The sequence below is a fragment of the Leopardus geoffroyi genome, chromosome B2, assembly GCF_018350155.1.
Source record: "Leopardus geoffroyi isolate Oge1 chromosome B2, O.geoffroyi_Oge1_pat1.0, whole genome shotgun sequence".
Lineage (NCBI taxonomy): Eukaryota > Metazoa > Chordata > Mammalia > Carnivora > Felidae > Leopardus > Leopardus geoffroyi.
In genome coordinates, this window is record NC_059332.1 from 63,315,469 (window position 1) to 63,339,156 (window position 23,688).

The window sequence follows — 23,688 nt, forward strand, 5'->3', positions numbered from 1 at the left end:
GGTAGTTCTTATTGGTTTCTTATTAATTGGGCAGGTAGGAACATTACTTGTTCAGCTGGCATCTTTCTGCACCTGAGAGCAGACATTTCAACTTTAAGTTGACTTTGTGTATAGCTATGTTTCATTGATTTCATGCCTCAAGGGATGAATGGGATAGAAACTTCCACTGATCCCCATGCCAGGAAAGCATTAATGTAGGATCAGTGCTAAGGGTTCTCCTTCCATAATCATTTGAAATAATCACATTTATCGTCATTATTTTCACATTTTGAGGAATTACTTGTCTTTTTAGTTAGGTTACATTCTGCTGATGTTCTTCCTAACATATTAAAATCCCAATATATTTTCTAACCAGAAGGATAAACAGAGGCACTTTTTATGAGAACACTTCATGCTTTTCTTCACACTGCATAATTATTAGTATATATACTATTCTCATAATTTTTACTACTTCCTGAAAATTCCTCTCATTTTTTAAAGAAATGTTTGGTGAAAAATACCAATTTTTCTAAGAAATGATCTCTAAGGAATATGGAAAAAGTATTTCTGATTGGTTGTCACCTTCTGTCATATGCATATCCTTCTTAAAACCCAACAGATTGTAGCCCCATTTTAAAGATATCATTGTGTGGTTTGTGATACTTCCTGATCTGTGCTCAAAATATGATGAGGGGAAGGAACTGTAATAATCTTCCCCTCATGGCTACTGGTCACTTAGGATGTGCAAATGTCATAATGAATGCTTTGCTCTGAGCCCAAAATATGATTTATTGTTGTTAATATTATCATGATTGTAAACATTTTAACTAATCATTTCTTGATACTAATGTTTGATATTTACTTATATTCTCCCCATTTCACCTAGTACTAAAAAAAAGTAGTTTTTTTCCTCCCTTGTAGTCCCAAAACATTACTTTTAAGTCAGGTCAGTAATTATGAGGGAAATTTTATTCTTAACCCAGAGGATACAGGCAACTTGATATACTAGAAAAAACTGACCTTGGAATTAGAAGTTCCGAGTTCAAGTTCCATCCTGACTTCTGTCTTGCAGAGTAATGATGGGGCAGTTATTTAACTTCTGTGGCTTTAATTTCTTATTTATGAAATGAGATGGCTGATCTAAATCACTCTTAAGGTTCCTTTCATCATTAGGACTCTAGAACTACAGGAAACTATTGTGTGTGGCTTCTTACAATTGAAACATTTCCAAGCACCGGAAGTCTTCTGCTGAAGGACACTTTTGGTGAAGTTTCTCGGGGCAGCTGTTCTGTGTTGCTGTAGCCCGTGGAGATTTAAAGTTTCTTTTTGAAAGTAAGAACACTGTGTTTGTTCCTGGATTCATTTTATGTCAGACTTTTTGATTAACCTGCTTTAAATCACATAGAGCTTGAATTTTTTTCTCTTCTGTTTTTTTTGCTGGATGTGATGTGACATAGTCTTAAAGGCCTTAACTTTAAGGCATTATGCAAATACTGGTGTTTGGCACCTGCTAGGACTGGTCATAGGTATCATTATGGATTGTCCATGAAAGGAACACAGTTTTGTTTGTGCTTCCTATATGCCAGATTAGTATCTGTCTAAAGCTTGATTTAGAGCAACAAGTCTGTCAGTGCCCCTATTTGCATGGAAATCACATTCTAGTGGTTGGAGACAGGCAATACATGTGTAAACCAATACATTTTTAAAAAAAACTTTGGGTAGTTATAAGCCTATGAAGAAAAATAAAAGAAGGTAATATGTTAGGTAGTAATTGAGGTGAGAACAGCTATAGATCTTCCAGAAGAAGTGACATTAGAGCTAAGACCTGCATAGTGGGGAGAAAGTCATCTAGGTGACGACTTCTGGGAAGGACCATCCCAGGAGAGAAAACAGGAAGTACAAAGGTCTAAGACTTCAATAAGCCTGGTGTGCCTAAGGAACAAATTTCAAGTCACTGTGACTGGAGTATGAGTGCCACATAGAGACTGGAATAGGAGATGATGTGTTAGAAGCAGGGGTCAGGACAGATGAAGCCTTGTGAGCCATGTGCAAGGAACCATAGACACTGTAGGAAGGCTGTAAGTAAGGGAGGGATGTGGTATGATTTACATTTTAATAGCTGAACCTAGCTGCTATGTGAGGACTAGACTGTAATGTAGGTGAAAGAGAACAATTAGGACACCATCACAGGAGTCCTAGGGAGAGAAGGTGGCAGCTTGGGGTAGTGAGTGACAGTGGAACTGAAGAGAAGTGGACAGAGTCAGAATCTATTTTGATGGTAGAAAGAGTGAGACTTGCTGATGATTGGATGGGGTGTAGGAAAATCAAGGAAAGGCAAGAGTCAAGAATGACTTTTAGACTGGAAATCTGGGTGAATGGCCGTGCCTTTTACTGAGATGTGAAATTCTTGTACCTTAGAGAAGGTACCTTGTACCTACCTGTTAGTAGGAAACAAAAGCTCAATTTCAGTTATTTAATTAGAGATGCCTTTAATATCTAAGTAGAGATGCCCAGTAGTAATTTAGGCATGTGAGTTGACAGCACAGGCAAGGAAAATAGTCAAGTTTTATCTTGGTTGCCTCTCTCCTTTGGCATCACCTTTCTTTTTGGAACTTTCCTTCCAAACTCCCAGTGCCTTAAGGTGATGCTTGTGTTGCCCAAGGCTCAGGACAATGACATTTCATTTTCTAACCCAGGGTCATTTCCTGTTCTGGATTTATTCCTTCCTCCCTCTCTATATCTTCTCTGTTAACTTCTTTGTTTTATTGTAGTCCCTATAGATCTCTGTTCTACACTTTCCGAGGTGAGAATTAATTATTAGACACTTTATTAGTATTGTGCGATGAGTTTCTAGGAACTATTTTAGTGGTAACAGAGCTTATGTTTTATAAACACATGTACTTTCCAAAGAGGAAGAAATCTCTGATAGTACAGTATTAGGTGTTTTGGCTTGTCAATGAAAGTACTTCATAGTTAGGGAGAATCTCTGTGTTCACACCATGCATGCAAAAGGCAGTCTATGTAGAATCATATTTAGTAACAATTACACATACACAGAATGATTAAATGTTTCCTCCATCTCATGCCAAGATCTTTTCTGTAACATACTTACCTTTTAGACATCATCATTTTATGTATATTTCTTAAAGATTTTAAATAAATTCTGATCATGAAAGGAGTTTTCATTAATCAAGTGAGAAAGAAGATCCAGAGAATGTGGTCAGTAGGCTATTGAGACAAATACAACCCATTCTTAAAGTCCTGTACAGTGAATTCCTTATGTTAAGTAAGATGTTAATATTTATCCAACTTCATGAGTATAGGTACTAGTACTTTGTAATTAGATATTCTGCTTGAAATATATGGAGGAAATATTGGGAAAAGTGTATTTTCATTTGGAATTTCTTTCATCTTAATGCCTTAGTGACTAAACCATTCTGAAGGCTTTAGGTTGGGAGTTATAGACTTCTATGACTTTTTACCTCCCATAATAGAAAAAAATAACATTTGTTATTATTATTTCTCCTTCACCTCTGACCTTGAAGAATATCAGATTAATTTATGGTAACTTTAAAGAATAGTGTTATTTTTTCCTAATCTAAAAGTAGTAATGTTGTTTTACAAATGATCATTAATACAACTTATGCTCATTGTAAAAATTGAGGAAGTAAAGAATATATAAAGAAGAAAATATTTACAATGTCTCTTAACTTTAACAGTAAGAGGGAAGTTTTATAATGTTAAGAGCTTTATGAAATCGATTTTTTAGTGGGGTCAAATCTCACTGGTTCTCAGATCTGGACATTGCCTTCTGCCATAGCTGATCATTATAAGGAACCCCATTTTTTATTCTCTGCCACTTCTCCTAGAGTTTAATAGCATTTCTTTCCATTTTATGATTGAACAGAGGGCTATACATAGAGAACATCAGAGAGAAGGTGAAAACTACATTTTAGATTTTTTTCAGCATTGAAATCAATTACAAGTTCAAAGGAGTCTAAAGTATGTGAATACAAGGCTTCAGAGACACTCCAGATTATATCTAGGAACTAGCTCTCTGAGGAGCTAGAGTAGAAAGGACTCCACAGCAGCCAATTTCCTTTGGCACCTTTGGATAATTTGGAATGACTTTAGTTTGGTTCTCAGTGACTTAGTCACATTAAAAAAAATTGATTTTAGATCGAACATTTTGTTAATTTGGTATACCTCTGTTCTCATCTGTCAATGAATATTCAGGTGTTTTCATTAGTGTAAACAAAAGTAGACAATGGGAAATAAAGGATTTATTACACTTAAATTTCACTAAACTTTGAGCTCTTCATATGTAGGTTAATATTAACTTATGTGGATGAATTTTCCATTTACAGTGTTGAATTGCATGCAATGTGTATGAGGGAAGATAGAAAATATCCCAGTGAGAATTTTAGCATATATATCTATATATATCTATATCTATCTATATCTATATCTATATCTATATGGATGGGTTCGGCAAATAAGGATCAACAATATTTTTCTTAATGGGAATATCACTGAGTAAGCAGTGGATAGGATTTCTTATAGGAAATTACACTCCATTCAAAAATATTCAAGCATGGATATCTTACACATAACAAGCTGTCATTATATCTCTCTGGTAACAGACTAGTAATCCAATATGGCCTCTTTTATAATAGAAACTTTGGCAACACCCAGAGAAATTATTCTGTGTCACATTAAGTGTGCTTGGGTGGTATAAACAAGAAACATAGTCTGTAAGAGCTGATATATTTTGTAATGTGTTATTTTTAAAACAGAGAACTTTTTCTTCAAAATTTACAATTTGGCAAGCAAAAACATTTTTGGCCTTGAAAGTACAACATGAATTTCTGAAAAGAAAATGCAGTAATTATAAGGATTTTTATCCATTATAAACTTAGGCTAAGAAAAAAATCAGTTTTTCCCCAAACAAAACTAAATTCATTTCAATGTATTATTTTAAGACTGTATTTGTTGTATATCAACATTATTATTAATAATATTTTGTTTTTGTTATTTTTTTTCCCACAGAGGAACCTTTCATTGAATATATTTTCAATTTTTAAATTAGATTGTAAATTATTGAAAAATAATTACATTTAGTTTCATGAAATATTAAATAATTATATCAAAATTAAATGTCTTTATCTGCTTCATTTGCTAAATCATGCATTTATTTAACAAACAGTTATAGAGTGCCTTATTGGCACTGCACTTGGGCTTGTGGATGATACAAAGATAGATTAAATGGTGTCCTTGCCTTCAAAAAACTTGCAGTCTCATGAAGAGATATGATAGGTGTCTTCATGTCTAAAATCCTAAATAGTGAGGAGGAAGGTGTTTTCATTCGTTTTTGCTTTGTCACACCATCAAGCATACCGACATAAGTAGTTGTTGCTTTTGCTTTGTTTGCACAGTGTTGGTCTGGACAGTGTTTATGAAAAATCTGAGTTGATTGCCAAAATGAAAACTCTGAACTTTTCAGATAAAATGTCTAGGTATTTGGCTTCTCTTGAAAAATGGGATGCTCTGGTAACGCTGGGCCCACACTCTTGGATAGCAGCAATTGGCTGGAGCTAAAGAGCAGCTGCCCCCTGTAGATGGGTTGGGCTCTTGGTTTCCCTCAGTCCGCATGTGTTTCCTCTGCATAAGGATGAGTGTCAGTTGCTGTTATTAACTCACTTCTCCCTCTTTTTTCTGTTAATAAAAGTTTTTTTAAGTTTTATTTATTTATTTTGAGAGAGAGAGAGACAGCATTAGTGGGGGAGGGGCAGAGGGAGAGGGAGAGAGAATCCCAAGCAGAGCCCAACAGAGGCTCAAACTCATGAAACTGTGAGATCATGACCTGAGCCAAAACCAAGGGTGCAATGCTTAACTGACAGAGCCACCCAGGCTCCTTTAATAAAAGTCTTAAAGGGAAAGTGAAATTTTCTTGTATGCATATTTCTATCTGAGATGGAAAAACCAAAGCTAGACTGAGAGGGGTGTGCGGTTTTGTTTTGTATTCTTTTTTTAGATCACTTATATATGAATCCATTTCATTAACTGATTCATTTATTGAGTACCTACCTTGTGCAGGCACAAGGATGCTGGGAACAAAAGGGTGAATAGGATAGACGAAAAACCTCAGGAAGCTTATATTCCAGTTTCCTGGTTGGGCCCTATGGTCATGTGGTTGTGACCCTTGGTTTATATCAATCAATATGGAAAGGATGTATAGTAAGATCTTCAGAAGGATTGAGGGGGGTGGAGGATTGAGAAGAGGCCAGTGGATTAACTGATTGGGAATTCTGTATTTTTATTTTTTATTTTATTTTTTTAAAGATTTTATTTATTTATTTTTAAGTAATCTCTACACTCAACATGAGGCTTGAATTCCCAACCCCAAGATCAAGAGTCACATGCTCTACTTACTGAGCCAGCCAGGTGCCCCTCATTAGGAATGCTTTTAAATGTTTATTTATTTTTGAAAGAGAAAGGGGAGGGGGAAGAGAGAGAGGGAGACATAGAATCTGAAGCAGGCTCCAGGCTCTGAGCTGTCAGCACAGAGCCCGATGCAGGGCTTGAACTCATGAACTATAAGATTATGACCTGAGCCAAAGTCAGAAGCTTAACAGACTGAGCCACCCAGGTGCCCCAGGAATGCTTTTAGAATATAGGAGGATTAAGGACTAAATGGATAGTAACAATGCAGATATGCAGAGTATTCATGTAAGAAGGTTGGTGGATAGATGAGAGGGTAATATAATGGGGTAGCAAGGTTGGAGGAGGTTTGTTTTGTAGCAGGGAGAAGATATGCATATGTTTGTGAACTAAAATAAAGGGGGCATTGGATAGGGAGAGGTTGAAGATTTGAAATGACTTTTAATCCTCTAAAATGCAAAAATGGTTGTAGAAAGGGAAATGGAGCAAAAGAAAAATTACAATATATTCTTAAAGACAAAAAACAGTTGGAGGATGTTAGAACCTACATATTGTTGGGCCATAGATACTAGTGAGATGTAGGCCATTTTACCTCAGTGGACACCTGAGACTCATCACTAGGGGATATCAGCCTCTGCAGGAGCTGATGAAGGGTGTGTGTGTGTGTGTGTGTGTGTGTGTGTGTGTGTGTGTGCAGTGTACCTTCTCTCTCCTCATCCAACCAGACAGAAGGTGAGATGTTTAGTAGGTTTATTATTGAGAGAAATTGAGCCAAAGAGCCTCCAGAGATGAAAGGTAAGCAGGATAGTGAAGGTAGGAAGGAAGTATGACACCAAAAACAGAGCAATGGAGCACAATTCTGTAATGAACTGTAGACCCCCACATACCCCACTGTTTCTAGAATGCCTGCATCCAGATGAAAACTTTTTATCAAGTGGGAAGTAGATTCTTCTTTGGAGAAACTGAATGTTCTTAAAGAACTAATCTTTCTACATTCACATTTGAGGAACTCTCAGTGAAATCTGCCAGCTGATCATGCTATGCAGTGAAGTTATTCATCGACACACTGTGCCAGCATACATGAAGGTTGCTGTCAAAGTTAAATGCTTCCTCCTAACATATATATGGATTATAAAAAAAAGATCAGAAATTAGGGTATAGCTTCCAACATGGAAGAGAGAGGCCAAACTATCAAACAGGAAAAGCTAACCAGAGTGAAATGAAGATAGTCAAGGATGCAGAGAAAAACATTTAAAAGCCGACCTAATTGATTATGTCAGGGGTTTAAAATATTGCATTCAGGATATTTTTAAAAAGAGAACACAAGAGCATCTTGGAAATAAGAAAATAACAAACTTTGGTGTTGAATAGATGGATTGGAAAACAAATCAGGGAAATATCTCGGAAAGTACAATAAATAAGGAGGTGAAAAAATATAAGAGAAAGGGTAAGGAAACTGCATGGGTGGTATTATAGGTGTTAAACAGTTGTCTAAAAAAGGAGTTCCTAAAAGAGGGAATAAGAGAATATTATATGGAGAAAAGAATAAAAACTTACAATTTTTTTTGGTGATGTATAGCTCATATTGGAAGATGTGTTCAATACAAAGAATAGAAGAAAAATCCCAGGAAATAGTGTTGTCAAATTCCAAAACACTTGAAATAAAGATATGATCCTGAAACCATGAAGGTAGAGAATGGGATAAAGGAGGCAGGAAATTTGAAGACAGGTAGAGACACAAGTTACTGCATGTAGGGGGTGGGTAGGGATCTGCTGTGTGGATTGAGGTTTCCTTTTTTTTTTTTTTTTAATGTTTATTTATTTATTTTGAGAGAGAGAGAGAGAGATAAAGAATGAAGAGGGGAGGAGGGGTGAGAGAGGGAGACAGAGAATCCCAAGCAGGCTCTGTGCTGCTTGACATGGGGCTCAAACTCATGAACCATGAGATTATGACCTGGGCCTAAATCAAGAGTCAGACACTTAACTGATTGAACCACCCAGGTATACCGATGTTTCCTTTTTAGAAGGAATTTTGATGCAACTAACTAGTTCAAAATTTTTATTTGGAAGCTTATGATTTGGCATCACCTCTCACCTCTGTCTGTGCTCTTCTTCAGATTTATAGGTGGTCCCAAAGAGAAATGGCAGATGTTAAAGCCCCATTGTTTTATTTACTTACTTATTTATTTATACATAGGAGTTTTTATTAAACAATTTTATATGGTTCTGAAATTACATAATTTTTTTGAAGTTTTATAGATAATAAAAGAGAATATGCAGATACATTTTAGCACATACAGGGGCTTGAGGCTACTTTGTGTAAAGACTCTTGTCTGGTGTAGAGAAGGTGATCAGTTTAATAATGTAAAACAAAACAGAAAAAACAATCACCCTGAAGCCCCTCTTACTGGTCAAAGTAATGTTCTACCCAGGCTTCTTACCTGATCATCTGGCTCTTTTACATATACACAGTCTTCACTTTTCCAGTGAGTATTTATTCTTAGTTAAGCCATGATTGAGGATCCCAAGGTGGGGATCACCATGTACCCAGGTCCCCCTTCACCACCCTTGGAGAAGAATGCAGGACAAAGGAGAGGTGCGTGGAGTCAGTTCACATCATCCCAGGAAACGTGCCTAATGCTAGGCCATCATCCCAGGGTGATCACCCCCAGGATTCGGGACGGATTGTGTACACACACCCAATACTATTTTGCACATGGAGACATCATCCCCACGAGCAGTCATTGTCTTCTCACAATGGTGGAAGGACAGGCAGTTCTGCCAGAGGTTCCTGGTCTGGTTCTGGTTGGGGAAGTGACTGTCAAAAGGGGCAGTCTGATAATTCTTGATTTGGGTCTTAATATCTTCCGCCGTGGTGCTACCTCCTAAAGACATCCCTGAAGCAGCTCACGGCTCAGTGTGACTCAGAAAAGAAGCCAGAGTCAGACAGGAAGCAGAATTAACCATTTTGTTTGTTTTTAAATGAACAATGTTACTTAAACTGGTACAGTAATGGTCATTGTGAAATTCAGTTTAATAATGGTGACTTTATAGGGGTTCCTGGGTGGTTCAGTCAGTTAGGCAACCAATTCTTGATTTTGGCTCAGGATATGATTTCACAATATTTAAAACATATTAAGTTTTAAATAAACATTAAAAAATAATGGTGACTTTATAGAGAAAATTCCATTTTAGAAATTTTGTTTTATTGTGGTGGAATAAAAAAATCATTCATTAATCACTTGCTCACTTAAGAGAGAATATAATATATAAATGCAATAAAGTCAAGTTGCCTCCCTTTTAAATAGATTGTCAAAAAGATAAAGTTGTATGTATATATACGCATGTAGACCTAAATGGGTGTCTGTGTTTAACCAATAAGCAAATAAGAACTTTAGGCCAGTACAGCTGTTTTCTTATTTTTCCCTGATTTCTCTACCTTATATGGCTTGGTTTCCAACACAGAGGGTAGAACCAAAATTTCAGAATGCTCCATGACAGTTTGCTTGTCATTTTCAGTAGGTGGTCATCAGTTTCAGTAGACCTTAGTGTAAAGTTCAGAGTTAGTAGTTACCATTTCAAGGTATAGTGTTACGTTTATATAAACAACTTTTGGCTATGTTAGTCCTTAAGAGAATTCTTACCTACTATTCCTCATGATTTTTTAAAAGAAAAGCATGATTCCTGTCTTGCAGAGTTTTTACGTACAATGCAGATAAATTTAAAAGTCAGGTGGTAGGAATGTATTTCTTCTTGTTTTCCAATCAAAGTCTAAATTTGAGATCTGTTCATTTTGAATTTTTTCCTCATGGGCCGGTGAGACCAGTATTTTGAAACAAGATTGAGGGAGAAAGATACTTGGATTGTCTTTTGGCTTCTCTCTGCTACCTAGAAAGAATTTGCTAGCTATATTTTTTGTAAGAATGAAAAATAAGCTAAAACCTCTTTAGTTTATTTTTCAGTATGAGTCTTAAATGGATACTAGAAAATCAGTCTTAGGAACTCATTTACAAGAATTTAATATGATAAAACTTCTTTGGAAAATATACATTTAATTGTTAGCGGTGTGCTCTGTAGTTCTGCCTATAGACAAAACAGAGGGGTACTATTTATTTCCATTATAAATCTCTAGTGTTTGCCAGACGGCAGGGAAATCTGATATTCTCCTCTGTTGAAACATCTTGTTGAGTCAGGGAATATCACTGCATAGTGCTTTAGCCCTATTCCCTTGCTCTTACACACCCCAAACTTTAACAATCTTTTACCAGACACTTTCTAAAAAGGGAGAGAACAAGGATGAAAAACTGCATAGGTACTGTAGGATGGATGCTTCCATATGTCCAATAGGTAGATTACTATAAAAATGCATCATAAGTTATAAGTTCATTGAGAAAAATACGACTGAAATATTATGTTACAAAAACCTTCATATCTAGATTTTCTTTCCTCTTCATCTTCAGTCTTCTCACAATAGTTCTTTGTTTTCCTCCCCCCAGTAAGATATTTCCCAAAGGCCTTCCTGACGAGTATGCCATAGCAGCTGTGTTTCGTGTGCGCAGAAGCACCAAAAAGGAACGGTGGTTCCTGTGGCAGGTGTTAAACCTGCAGAATCTGCCACAGGTAAGGAGCCATAGTGTTGTGCCGATTAGTTTTCCCTTATGTGATTATGCCAGGTGAATCTTGGAACAGTGTGAACAAATTTGGAAGCAGATGTGGTGTCCAAATAGTCTTTTAAAGGATTCATCAGCAGGGAAATGCAAATATTCTCATAGGATGATTTTGTTGAGATCTGTAATATGAGAGCATGGTGGGTGAGACAAGATTATTTTTTTGTTCGTTTTCACTTCTAGATTCATATTTTGTCTAAAGATACTCAAATGGCCCTTCTTTCGCAACTGCTTCATTGACACTAAGTCCATCTCACTAATAACTTCTTTATTTCCTATAATTTCTGATATGTATTATTTTTAAAGCTGTTCGTTGTTTCATCTGAAAGTCCTTAGTAAATGAAGAACCAGGATATAAATATTGATGCCATCAATAAAAAGTTACTGAACACATGCTGTATGCTAGTTAGTGACAAAGATAAGATTTTAACAAGCGTAATTCCTTTCTCAGGGAGCATAAGGCCTAAGGGGATGTCAGCTAGGAGAACAATATGCTAGAGCATAATCATAGTGCGACAGGTGCAGTGGTAGAGGTAAGCTCGGAGCTGGGCGTGGACTATGAGAACATAGAAAGGACAGCTTCCCAAAATGGGGCACACGGAGAATAGGAACGTAGGAATACTTATGGAAGAGATGTCATTTGCACAGAAAGATGAGAGTGCAAGGACTCCAGGGCAGGAGATGAACCTCAGTATTACTTACTGGCACCTTACATTTGTGTTTATTTCTGTACATATCCACTGACATGCTTTTTTATTTCACTGGTCTTTTAATCTGTTAATACAGTCACAATTTTATGGTGGAAAAATGAAATGAACTGAAAAAGTATGTCCTTTATGAAAATGCATTCTTTTCTGCACCATGCAAATCATCAAAGTTTCAAGAAGTTGATCTCAGTTTCCATGCTAAGAGAAGTAATCCTATTCTTATGCTTTTTAAATTAAGTAACATTTAATTCTTGAATTACTCATACAGAATTATATATATACTTAGATACATACATACACACATATAAATATATACTCTCAGATGTTCTCTCAAGAAAGGAACATATGACATTCACCAGAATACCCCATATTTGAAACATTTTTGTAGCTGGATATTTGTTGTTCTTTTATATTAACAAGTCTGGTGGACCCAGGTGTCATCTAAAACATTTTACTAAGTCCTCCGGTTATACTAACATGCATTTCTGATTTTTTATTTGTGTGCTTTAGTAATTTTGAACACTGGTTTTAAAACACTTAAAGCTAATTTGCATTTTTGCAGATTTCTATAGTCGTTGATGGTGGAAAGAAAGTGGTGGAATTTATGTTCCGAGCTGCTGAGGGAGATGTGTTGAACTACATTTTTAAAAATCGAGAACTCCGTCCTTTGTTTGATCGTCAGTGGCATAAACTTGGCATTGGTATACAATCCCGGGGCATTTCACTCTATATGGACTGTAATTTAATTGCAAGCCGTTATATAGATGAAAAGAACGCTGTGGACCTTCGTGGAAGGACTGTTATTGCTGCACGAGCTTCCGATGGCAAGCCTGTGGATGTGAGTTGTGATGTTCGTTATGAAAGAGAACTAGTAAAACTTCTAAATTAGATACCTTATTAAAACCTTCTTTCTTTAATTACTTTGTAATACATTCCCTTCTCAACACTTTTTAAATTAGCCATCAGATGTGTGAAGCATTGCCATGTATTTCCAACTGTATTTTCACATATATTATCTTCTCTCTGTTTTCACCCATTTTCTCTAGCCTGTGAATTTAAAAGAACTAGGTCATGCCTTAAAAAATGAGGTTGTTACAATTAAAGCTTAGTAAAAATTGACAATATGATACAAAAAGTAGCTTGAATAAGCTTATATGTTTTGAATAGAAAAGACTGGAAAAAGATGAACTTTAAATTAAATGGTTCCAGATTATCTGATGTTTCCACTCAAGAACAATAGGCTGTTTATTCATCTTCAGAATAGCAATTGTTTTGTATTGCAGACTATTTTTCATAAGCCTATAAGGGTTTTTTAAGTTCTGCTGTGACTGAAATATAACCACTAATTGTATCAGTAGGTCATTTGGATGATAACAATGTCTTGTAAAATCCTTTCATTTGAAAAGGTCCTTTAAAAACTATATTTGATGCTCAAGTGATAATAGATTTATTATTAATTTCCCTAAAGAAGAAGGCCTATAAACCTAAAAAAGTGAGATATATCTAAATTTCATGACTTTACATTTTTTTATGGGTAGAATGATGGGAAAACCCATAAAAATAATCTGAATGCAGGTCACCAATGGGAATTGCTAATAGTGTTAACACAGAACACTTAATAGCTCAATTTTGTTTCAAAAGCACAATTCTGTACAAATACATATTTGGGCAGTGTATTTTTTCTAAATGCCCATGTGGAAGGAATCAATATAGATAGATGATTAATAGATGGATAAAGTTAATATATGTGTATATATAGTCAGTAAAATATATATAGTGTATATAGTCAATAAAATATTTTTAAAGTGTTTTCTGTTAGAGACATTGAATGAATCAGTGAGAATGTCATAACTGGAGCTCAGTAATGATCAGCAAAATAGGCCAGAGTAGGAAAAATGAATCCTGGAGGCAAGGCATCATGGCATTATGGAGAGTAAGATGGTTTGAGGATCAGAAAGATGAGGTTATAAATCCTAGCTCTTAATGATCTGCTGATTTATTTTGTTAGCTGTTAATTTATCTGGGTCTCAGTATTCTCAGTTAAAAAGTATTGTTGGTAGAGTTACTTAGTTATAATTGTATAGAGTATGTGCAATAGTGCCTAATATGTAGTTAGTTCCCTGTATATTCATTTGTTTCTTCAGGACCAGACACTCCACTCAACCCTTCCCTAGGAGAATGGGGAAAAAAACAAACAAAAAAAAAACTTCTCTTGCTCTCAAGAGATCTTGAAGGCTAATGGAAGGATCAAAGACTATGTCTGTAAATTGTGGCTGCCAATAATAATAACAGTATTAATTGTAATACAACAATATAGACAGACCTTTCAGAAAGGTCTCTCCAAAGGCAAGGGAGGAAGTGGAGACTGAGACTGCCAGTTAGAAAGAACATCAGTGATGTAACTTTCAGCAGTAGGTGTAGTGTAGGTAGATAGGAGTCCATTCAGGGAATTCTGCAATAGTAGTAGAGAGTGATACCTGCTGCAAGTACCAAAGTTTAAGACTGGAGTTTGGGATTAGAATCTCTTATAGGATTAGTGAGAGCAAGGCTCTGTTTTCAGAAGAACTGGAAGAACTAAGAACACACTGAGATAAATTCATAACCTTTGTAGGGAGGTAGCAATGAGAGAGGAACAAGCTGTTTCAAGACCAGGGCCCAGGCTCAGAGCTCACCCTCTGAAAGCTGAGTGCTGTGTCATGTGTCTTACTAACTTCTCATGCAAGAGAATAATTAAGCTCAGAACCTGAAGCTGAAAAATATCAGGTGTGTCCTCTAGAAAGACGTAATGTAAAAATTATAGTATTACAATGGTTTTTTAGTTAGTATGACATCTTACTTCATTTGAAGGTAAAATTAAAGCCATACCCAAAATGAGAGGACAGAGGAATATGTCCCAAATGAAAGAACAGGACAAAATGACAGAAAGAGACCTAAGTGAAATGGAGATAAGTAATATGCCTAATAAAAAATTTAAAGTAATGGTGATAAAGATACTCACTGGGTTTGAGAAAAGAGTGGAAGACCTCATTGAGACCCTTAACTAAGAGACATAGAACATTAAAAAAAAACCCAAAAAACCAGAGATGAAGAGCTCAATAACCTAAATTAAAAATTCACTAGATGGAATACATTGTAGACTAGAGGAAGCACAAGAACAGATCAGTGACCTGGAGGACAGATTAATGGAAAGCAATCAAGTTGAACAGGAGAGAGGAAAAAAATAATAATAAAAAAATAAAAATACACTTAGGCAACTTAGTGACATCATCAAGTGTAATAACATTAACATTATAGGAGTCCCAAAAGGAAAAGAAAGAAAAAGGGGATCAGAAAATTTATTTGAAGAAATAATAGCTGAAAACTTACTGAATCTGGGAAGGAAACAGAAATCCAGATCAAGGAGACAGAGACCCCAGCAAAATCAACCCAAGACACATCATAATTAAAATAGCAAAAAGTAGTGATAAAGAGAGAATTCTAAAAGCAGCAAGAGAAGGGGCACCTGGGTGGCTCAGTCAGTTACGTGTCTGCCTTCAGCTCAGGTCATAATCGCACGGTTCATGGGTTCCTGAGTTCAAGCCCCACGTCAGGCTCTGTGCTGACTGCTCAGAGCCTGGAGCCTGCTTTGGATTCTGTGTGTCCCTCTCTCTCTCTCTCTGCCCTTCTCCCATTCATGCTCTGTCTCTCTGTATCTCAAAAATAAATGTTAAATAAATAATAAATAAATAAAAATAAAAGCAGCAAGAGAAAAGAAAAAAGTTACATACCAGGAAAATTTCATAAGGCTATCAGCTGATTTTCAGTAGAAACTTTGCAGGTCAGAAGAGAGTGCCATGTTATATTCAAAGTGATGAAAGAAAAAAACCTGCTGCCAACAATATTCTATCCAGCAAGGCTATCATTCAGAGTAGAAAGAGAGATAAAGAGTTTCCCAAACAAACAAAAGTTAAAGGAATTTATGACCACAAGGCCAGTCCTACAAGAAATGTTAAAGGGGACTCTTTAAGTGGAAAGAAAAGACCAGAAGTAGGAGTAAGAAAAGTAGGAAACACAAGAGCAATCAAGTCAATTATATCTCTGAAAATCAGTCAAAGGATTCATAAATAGAAGGATGTAAAGTATGACACCATATACCTAAAATGTGAGGGGGAGAGGAGTAAAGAATGGGTTCAAATTTAAGTGACCATCAACTTAATATAGACTGCTATAAGCATAATATATACAAACCTGATAGTAATCCCAAATCAAAAACCAATAATATATGCAAAAATTAAAGGAATGGAATCCATGTATATCACTAAAGAAAGCCAGCAAACTGAGAAAGAATAAAGCAAGAGAAGAAAGGAACAGAGAAGAACTATAAAAACAACCACAAAATAAGTGGTTATAAAACAAAATGGCAGTAAGTACATACCTATCCATAATTACTTTGAATGTAAATGGACTAAATGCTCCAATCAAAAGACACAGGATGATGGAATGGATAAAAAACAAGACCCATCTGTATGCTGCCTACAAGACACTCATTTCAAGCCTAAAGACACAGGAACATTGAAAGTGGGAAGGAGCAGAAAGGCATTTATCATGCAAACAGAAGTGAAAAGAAAGATAGCAATATTTCTATCAGACAAAATAGACTTTAAAAGAAAACTAAAAAAGACAAAGAAGGACACTATATAATCATAAAAGGAGCAATCCAACAAGAAGATATAACTGTAAATATTTATGCACCCAATATTGGAGACCCCAAATACAGAAAGCAGCTAATCACAAACATAAAGGAAGTACTCAATAGTAATAAAATAATAATAGGGGGCTTTAAGATCTCACTAACATTAATAGATCATCCAAACAGAAAATTAACAAGGAAACAGGGGCTTTGGATGACACAGTGGACCTGATCAATCTAACAGATATATTCAGAATGTTCCATCCTGAAACAGTATAGTACACATTCTTCTCAAGTATACATGGAACATTCTCCAGAAGAGATAACATATCAGGCCACAAAACAAGTTTCGACAAACTCAAAAAGATCAAAGTCATACCATGCATCTTTTCTGACCACAATGCTATGAAACTAGAAATCATTCACAAGAAAAAAATGTGGAAAAAACACAAATACATGGAAGTTAATAACATGCTACTAAAAAATAAATGGGTCAACAAGAAATCAAGGGGAAATAAAAATACATGGAAACAAATGAAAATGAAAAAACAGTGGTCCAAAATCTTTGGGATGCAGCAAAGTGGTTCCAACAAGGAAGTTAACAGCAATGCAGGTCTACCTCAAGAAGCAAGAAAAGTATCAAATAAGCAAAATAACCTTACATATAAAGCAACTATTTTCTTCCATCTAACCAGATGGAAGAAAATAATAAATATTAGAGCAGAAATACACAAAATAGAAACTAAAACACAATAGATCAATGAAACTAGGACCTGGCTCTTTGAAAAGATCAACAAAATTGATAAACCTCTAGCTAGACTCATTAAAAAAAAAGAGAACGAGAGAGAACACTCAAACAAAATCAGAAATGAAAAAGGAGAAATAAAAACTGATACCACAGAAATACAAATTATTGTAAGAAAATATGAAAATTATATGTCAACAAATTGGACAACTTAGAAGAAATGGATAAATTCCTAGAAAAATATAACCTTCCTAAACTGAAGTATGAATAGAAAATTTTAACAGACCAATGAAATTGAATCAGTAATCCAAAAACTCCTAGACGCTTCACAAGTGAATTTTACTGAGACTTTAAAGAAGAGTTAATACCAACTGTTCTCAAACTATTGCAAGATATAGAAGAAGGAAAATTTCCAAATTCATTCCATGAGGCCAGCATTACCCTAAAACCAAAAGCAGATAAAGACACTATGAAAAAAGAGAACTACAGGCCAATATCTCTGATTAAAATTGGTGGAAAAATCCTCAACAAAATATTAGCAAATTGAATCCAATAATACATTTTAAAAAATCATACACCACCATCAAGTGGGATTTATTCCTGGGATGCAAGAGTGGTTCAGTATTTGCAAATCAATGTGATATATCAACAAGACAAAGGATAAAAAGCATATGAGCATTTTAGTAGATGCAGAAAAAGCATTTGACAAAGTACAACCTCCATTCGTGATAAAAACCCTCAACAAAGTAGGTTTAGAGGGAACATACCTCAATATAATAAAGGCCATGTATGACAGACCCACAGCAAACATCATACTTAATGGTGAAAAGTGGAGAGCTTTTCTTCTAAGCTCAGGAACAAGACAAAGTTACTCACTCCCACCACTTTTATCAACATGGTACTGGAAGTCCTAGCCACAGGAGTCAGATAAAGAAAAAGGAATAAAAAGCATGCAAATTGGTAAGGAAGAAGTAAAACTTTCACTATTTGCAGATGACATGGTAATATATATATAGAAAATTCTAAAGACTCCAAAAATCTACTAGAACTGATAAATGAATTCAGTATGGTTATAGAATACAAAATCAACATATAGAAATCTGTTGCATTTCAATACACTAATAATGAAGAAGCAGACAAAGAAATTAAGAGTACAGTACCATTTACAATTGCACGAAAAATAATAAAATTCCTAGGAGTAAACTTAACCAAGGAGATGGAAGACATGAACTCTGAAAACTATAAAACACTGATGAAAGAGATTGAAGATGACACAAACTAATGGAAAGATATTCCATGTTTGTGGATTGGGAGAATAAATACTGTTAAAATTTCCATACTACCCAAAGCAATCTATAGATTTAATGCAATCCCTATCAAAACACCAAGAGCATTTTTCACAGAACTGGAACAAATAATCCTAAAATTTGTATGGAAGCACAAAAGTGCCTGAATAGCCAAAGTTATCTCGAAAAAGAAGAACAAAACTGGAGGTATCACAATTCCAGATTTCAAGAAGCACTGAAAAACTGTACTAATCAAAACACTATGGTACTGCACAAAAATAGACACATAGATCAATAGAACAGAAAAGAAAGCCCAGAAATAAACTCACAATTATATTGTCAAGTAATCTTTAACAAAGGAGGGAAGAATATGCAATGGGAGAAAGACTCTTCAACAAATGGCATTGGAGAAACTGGACAGCCACGTGCAAAAGAATGAAACTGCACCGCTTTCTTGTATCATACATAAAAATAAACTCAAAATGGGTTAGGGACCTAAATGTGAGACCTGAAACAATAAAAACCCTAGAAGAGAGCACAGGCAGTAAGTTCTTTGACATTGTCCACAGCAACATTTTTCTAGACATGTCTCCTGAGGCAGGAGAAACAAAAGCAAAAATAAACTAATGCACTTTTTCAAAATAAAAACTTCTGCACGGCAAAGGTAACTATCAGCAAAACTAGAAGATAACCTCGTGAATGAGAGAAGATTTTTGCAAATGACATATCTGGTAAAGAGTGAGTTTCCAAAATATGTGAAGAATTTATACAGTTCAACACACAAAAAAACAAATAATCCAATTAAAAAATGGGCAGAAGACATGAACAGACATTTCTCCAAAGAAGACATACAGATGGCCAACAGATACATGAAAAGATGCTCAACATCACTCATTATCAGGGACATGCAAGTCAAAACCACAGAGATATCACTTCACACTTGTCAGAATGGCTAAAATCAAAAACACAAAAAACAACATGTGTTGGTGAGAATGCCAAGAAAAAGGAACCCTTGTTCACTGTTGGTGGAAATGCAAACTCGTGCAACCACTGTGGATAACAGTATGGAGGTTCTTCAAAAAATTAAGAATAGAAATATTATATATATATTTATTATATATAGAAATATATATAGAAATATTATATAATTATATAATTTATATATATGTATATAATATGTGTATATATGTATATAATATGCATATATATATATATATATATATATATATATATATATATAAATCAGCCACAAAAAAAGAATGAAATCTTGGCATTTGGTACACATGGATGGACCTAGAGAGTATAATGCTGAGTGAAATAAGTCAGAGAAAGACGAATACCATATGATTTCACTCATATGTAGAACTTAAGAAGCAAAACAAATAATGAAAAAAAGAGACCAAAAAACAGATTCTTAACTATAAAGAAGAAACTGATGGTTACCAGAGGGGGAAATGAGTGGGGGATGGATGAGTAGGGAGATAGGGGAAGGGAATTGAGTACATTTATTACAATGAGCACTGAATATTGTACAGAATTATTGAATCACTATACTGTACACCTGAAACTAATATAACACTTTATGTTAAATACACTGGAATTAAAATTTTAAAAATAAATAAATGAAAAAAAGACAAAAATAAAAAATGTTAAAGCCATATTACGATGCAGCTTTTTAATGAGATAGTGTTTGAGTTACAAACAAATAAAATACATATTTTATTCTATAAAGATTCTTGGTCCTGGGGTACCTGGGTGGCTCAGTGGGTTAAGTGTCCAACTCTTCATTTAGGCTCAGGTCATGATCTCACAGTTCATGAGATGAGCCCTGCATCCACTTCTGTGCTAACATCGCAGAGCCTACTTGGGATTCTCTCTCTGTCCTACTCTCTCTGCCCCTCCCCGACTCACATTCTCTTTCTCTCTCTGTCTCCCTCTCTCTCTCTTTCTGTCTCTCTCAAAATGAATGAATAAACACTTAAAAAAAGATTCTTGGAAAAATAAATAAATAAATAAATAAATAAATAAATAAATAAATATTCTTGGTCCTACTAAAAGTTTAAGTGGACTAATTTTTCATCATCTCCATACAGGCTCTATGATTCTTAAGGTCTATTGTAATGTAAAAATGTTTTATTTATTCAGGATGTCTGTTATTGAAGAAAATCATAATAATTGAGTTTGTTTATTTTATGTATACTGTCCATTTGCTTCTGTGAGAAAGAGGTAGGTGACAAAACTGATATAAAGGATTTTTTTAACAAATTCTGTGTGACAAGGGCCAGTATAGACTTAGCCCTGAACACTGTCCTTATAAAGTACTGTTGTCAATGAAGGATTCTAAAGTAACTAATGAATAATAAAGCATCATTAAACTAGGAATGTAGTTTCAATGTCATGTTAATTGATTAGTTTCTAATTTGTCAAAAATTGGTCATCTATCTTCAGTTAAGTAAAATAATTCATATAAAGGGCCTAGTAGAGTGGATGGTATATAATTGAGTTTTAATATTTATTGGCTATTTTGGTAACAATGATGATGATTAATTGGTTTTAGAAAGAAAGTTAATTGGAGTCCCCATTCTTTATTCTACTTAGTGGGTATGTTACTATGTGGCTTTAATTAGACTATGTAAGACAGTGTATTTAAACTTTATAAACAAAAGTTAACTTCAATATCTTGCAAAAAGTTACACAAAAGAAATCATTAAGGCTGCTCATGAATTCACAGGATGTCTGGAGTTCTTAACATGTTTCATGAGCTGAATTGATTTTGTTCATCTCAGTGTAGAGTGATAGTTACAACCTTTTTTCTACCTCTGTGCTTTTTTGGTGTTGGGCAGAGTTTCAAAATAACTGAAGATATCTGCTTTTCATTATGGTAGGATTAATTATTGTAATATGACAGTTGGATATCTCTATAACAAGTACATCTTGTTATCAAAGTAGTGCATAATTTAGCTCTGGAATATTGGGAGACAGAGGAAGAGGTGGAGACAGAGAGAGAAAGAGAAGGGCAGGCAGGAGGAAGAAGACAGGGATGAAAGGAGAGGTTGTTTCTGACCTGTGTCAAATATGTCAAATCATTGAAGGATTTATTTTAAACTACTAAATTTGCAACCACAGGCTAATTTAAAATAGCCAATTTACATGTCTGTCATATTGAAATTCTGTCAATACTCTTTATTATTCTTATGTGGTTCCTTGCTTTTGCATTTAAAGGCATGATTGTACCTTTTTTGAACTGTAAAATCTCAGATTGTGAGTAACTTGTTCCACAAGATGAGAAAACATTTTTGATAATAATTTTAACTTGATAAATGAGCAATGTCTTGCAATATAAGTAATATATGACAGCGAATGTCATATGATCACAACTGAACCAATGGTTTTTGAAATTTGCTTTGATATACAAGTGCTTTGGACTACAAGCATGTTTCCGGAATGAATTATGCTCACAAACCAAAGTTTTACTATTTTATATTTCATGTCCAATGCCAAAAAAACATGAATCTGCTAAGCCAAGAGAAGGAATCTATTATTTTTGTAAAAAGATTGTGAGTGTGGCTTAGGATTACCCCATAGATATTAGAATGCATGAAAAAGATGAAAACCAAATCTCTCTCTCTCTCTTTTTTTTTCTTGTTGGGAAGTAAGCATCTGTTTCAGTGCCTCAAATAAGAGATCTGGAGGTACTGAGAAAGCCTTTTCCATCATGTGTTCATTCCTTTGACTTTACTTTTTCTCCAGAGTTTTTTACTTTGGAATATTTCTTATTTTGTGGGCATACTTTATTGTAATGAGTAACAATACCTCTCTTGTAATTAAATACTTCTTTTTTGTATGAAACAACTAGCAAAAATTTGCAATTGCCTTCATTATCTGATTTCTTTCATACAGAGATCTATCTCAATAATTGAATCCATGCCTCTTTCTCTAATGGTCCATAAAATCATGAATCCTAAATTAAATAAAAACATTAAAAATATCTACCAATAACTTATTTGTATTAGCTTCTTTTATCTTTCCAGTTAAATTACCATAGCTTTTAAGTGCCTAAATGTGATTTTCCAGAAAACTAATGGTGTGTCTTATCACTACTTTTTTAATAGATTGAACTTCATCAACTTAAAATCTACTGTAACTCAAACTTCATAGCCCAAGAAACATGCTGTGAAATATCAGATGCTAAGGTAAGTTAGTTTTCGTGGCATGTGAAGAATGCAGTCTGTAGAGTGTAGATGTAGAGCAGCCCTGAGTGTCTTCTGTTGAAGCCAGGTGAGTAATTTGTTCCCAGTAAGACACCCCTTATAGTGCTCTCACATAGTTTCTTTTTACAATGTGAATCCCAGTGTTTTGTCTTGAACTTTGGGAATGGTATGTCCTCACTTTGGACTTGACATAAAGAGAATTTATGACCTTCTCCTTAAAATATGTTCTAATGGTAACATCATCATTTTCCAGTTGCAGGAATTTTAAATCTGTGATCATATGTTACTCTTTCTCACTTTCCTCTTCTAGTTTGTTATCCATCTTGGATAGTTTTCCTTTGTGATAGATTTTTCATCTACCTTTTCCCTGTTATTGACATGGTCTGCCTTTATCTCCTGACTGGATTTTTGCATTATCGTGTCAACTGCCTTTCCAGTCTCTACACCATTTTATTTCAAGATAACCAGAATAAGTCTCTGAATCACTGCTTTGTATATGCATTTATTTTCTCTCAGTAAACATTTGTTATTCAAAAACACTGATCTTCTAGACATTGTGCTAAAGAACAAGGCTATAACAGTCATGAATAAGGCACATTCACTGCCTGCTGTTCATCTCTTTCCCCAAGCCTTTGGTCACTCCCTGTTGGCAACAGAATATAAACTCGGTTACTCAGCCTCTCATTCTTAATATTCCCAACCTAACTGTACAACTGTTAATTTCTTGTACCAATATTCCATTCCAAAAAAAAATACTGAATTCAGCACTTTCTGTAGTTCTCATTATAGTGATCAGGTGCACTATCTTATGTTATTAGATACAGTTGCATTTGTTTTTATTTAATCAACTCCATTTTAAGCTCATTGAGGGGAGTTACACTTTCATGCTCCACTTTTTTAAAAAAATTTTTTAAAATGTTTATTTTTGACACAGAGAGAGAGAGAGACACGGAGTGCAAATAGGTAAAGGGCAGAGAGAAAGA

General features: G+C 34.9%; 1 protein-coding gene across 2 annotated transcripts in view; it reads left to right on the plus strand.

The window, feature by feature from the left end:
• Positions 1-23,688, plus strand: part of COL19A1 (collagen type XIX alpha 1 chain) — a 349,939-nt gene that overhangs the window by 41,124 nt on the left and 285,127 nt on the right. For both annotated transcript variants that reach the window (XM_045498677.1, XM_045498678.1), the window contains exons 5-7: positions 10,917-11,040; positions 12,357-12,632; positions 22,607-22,687. In XM_045498677.1, the coding sequence (XP_045354633.1) occupies positions 10,917-11,040; positions 12,357-12,632; positions 22,607-22,687 (481 nt within the window). The remainder of the gene's footprint in view (positions 1-10,916; positions 11,041-12,356; positions 12,633-22,606; positions 22,688-23,688) is intronic.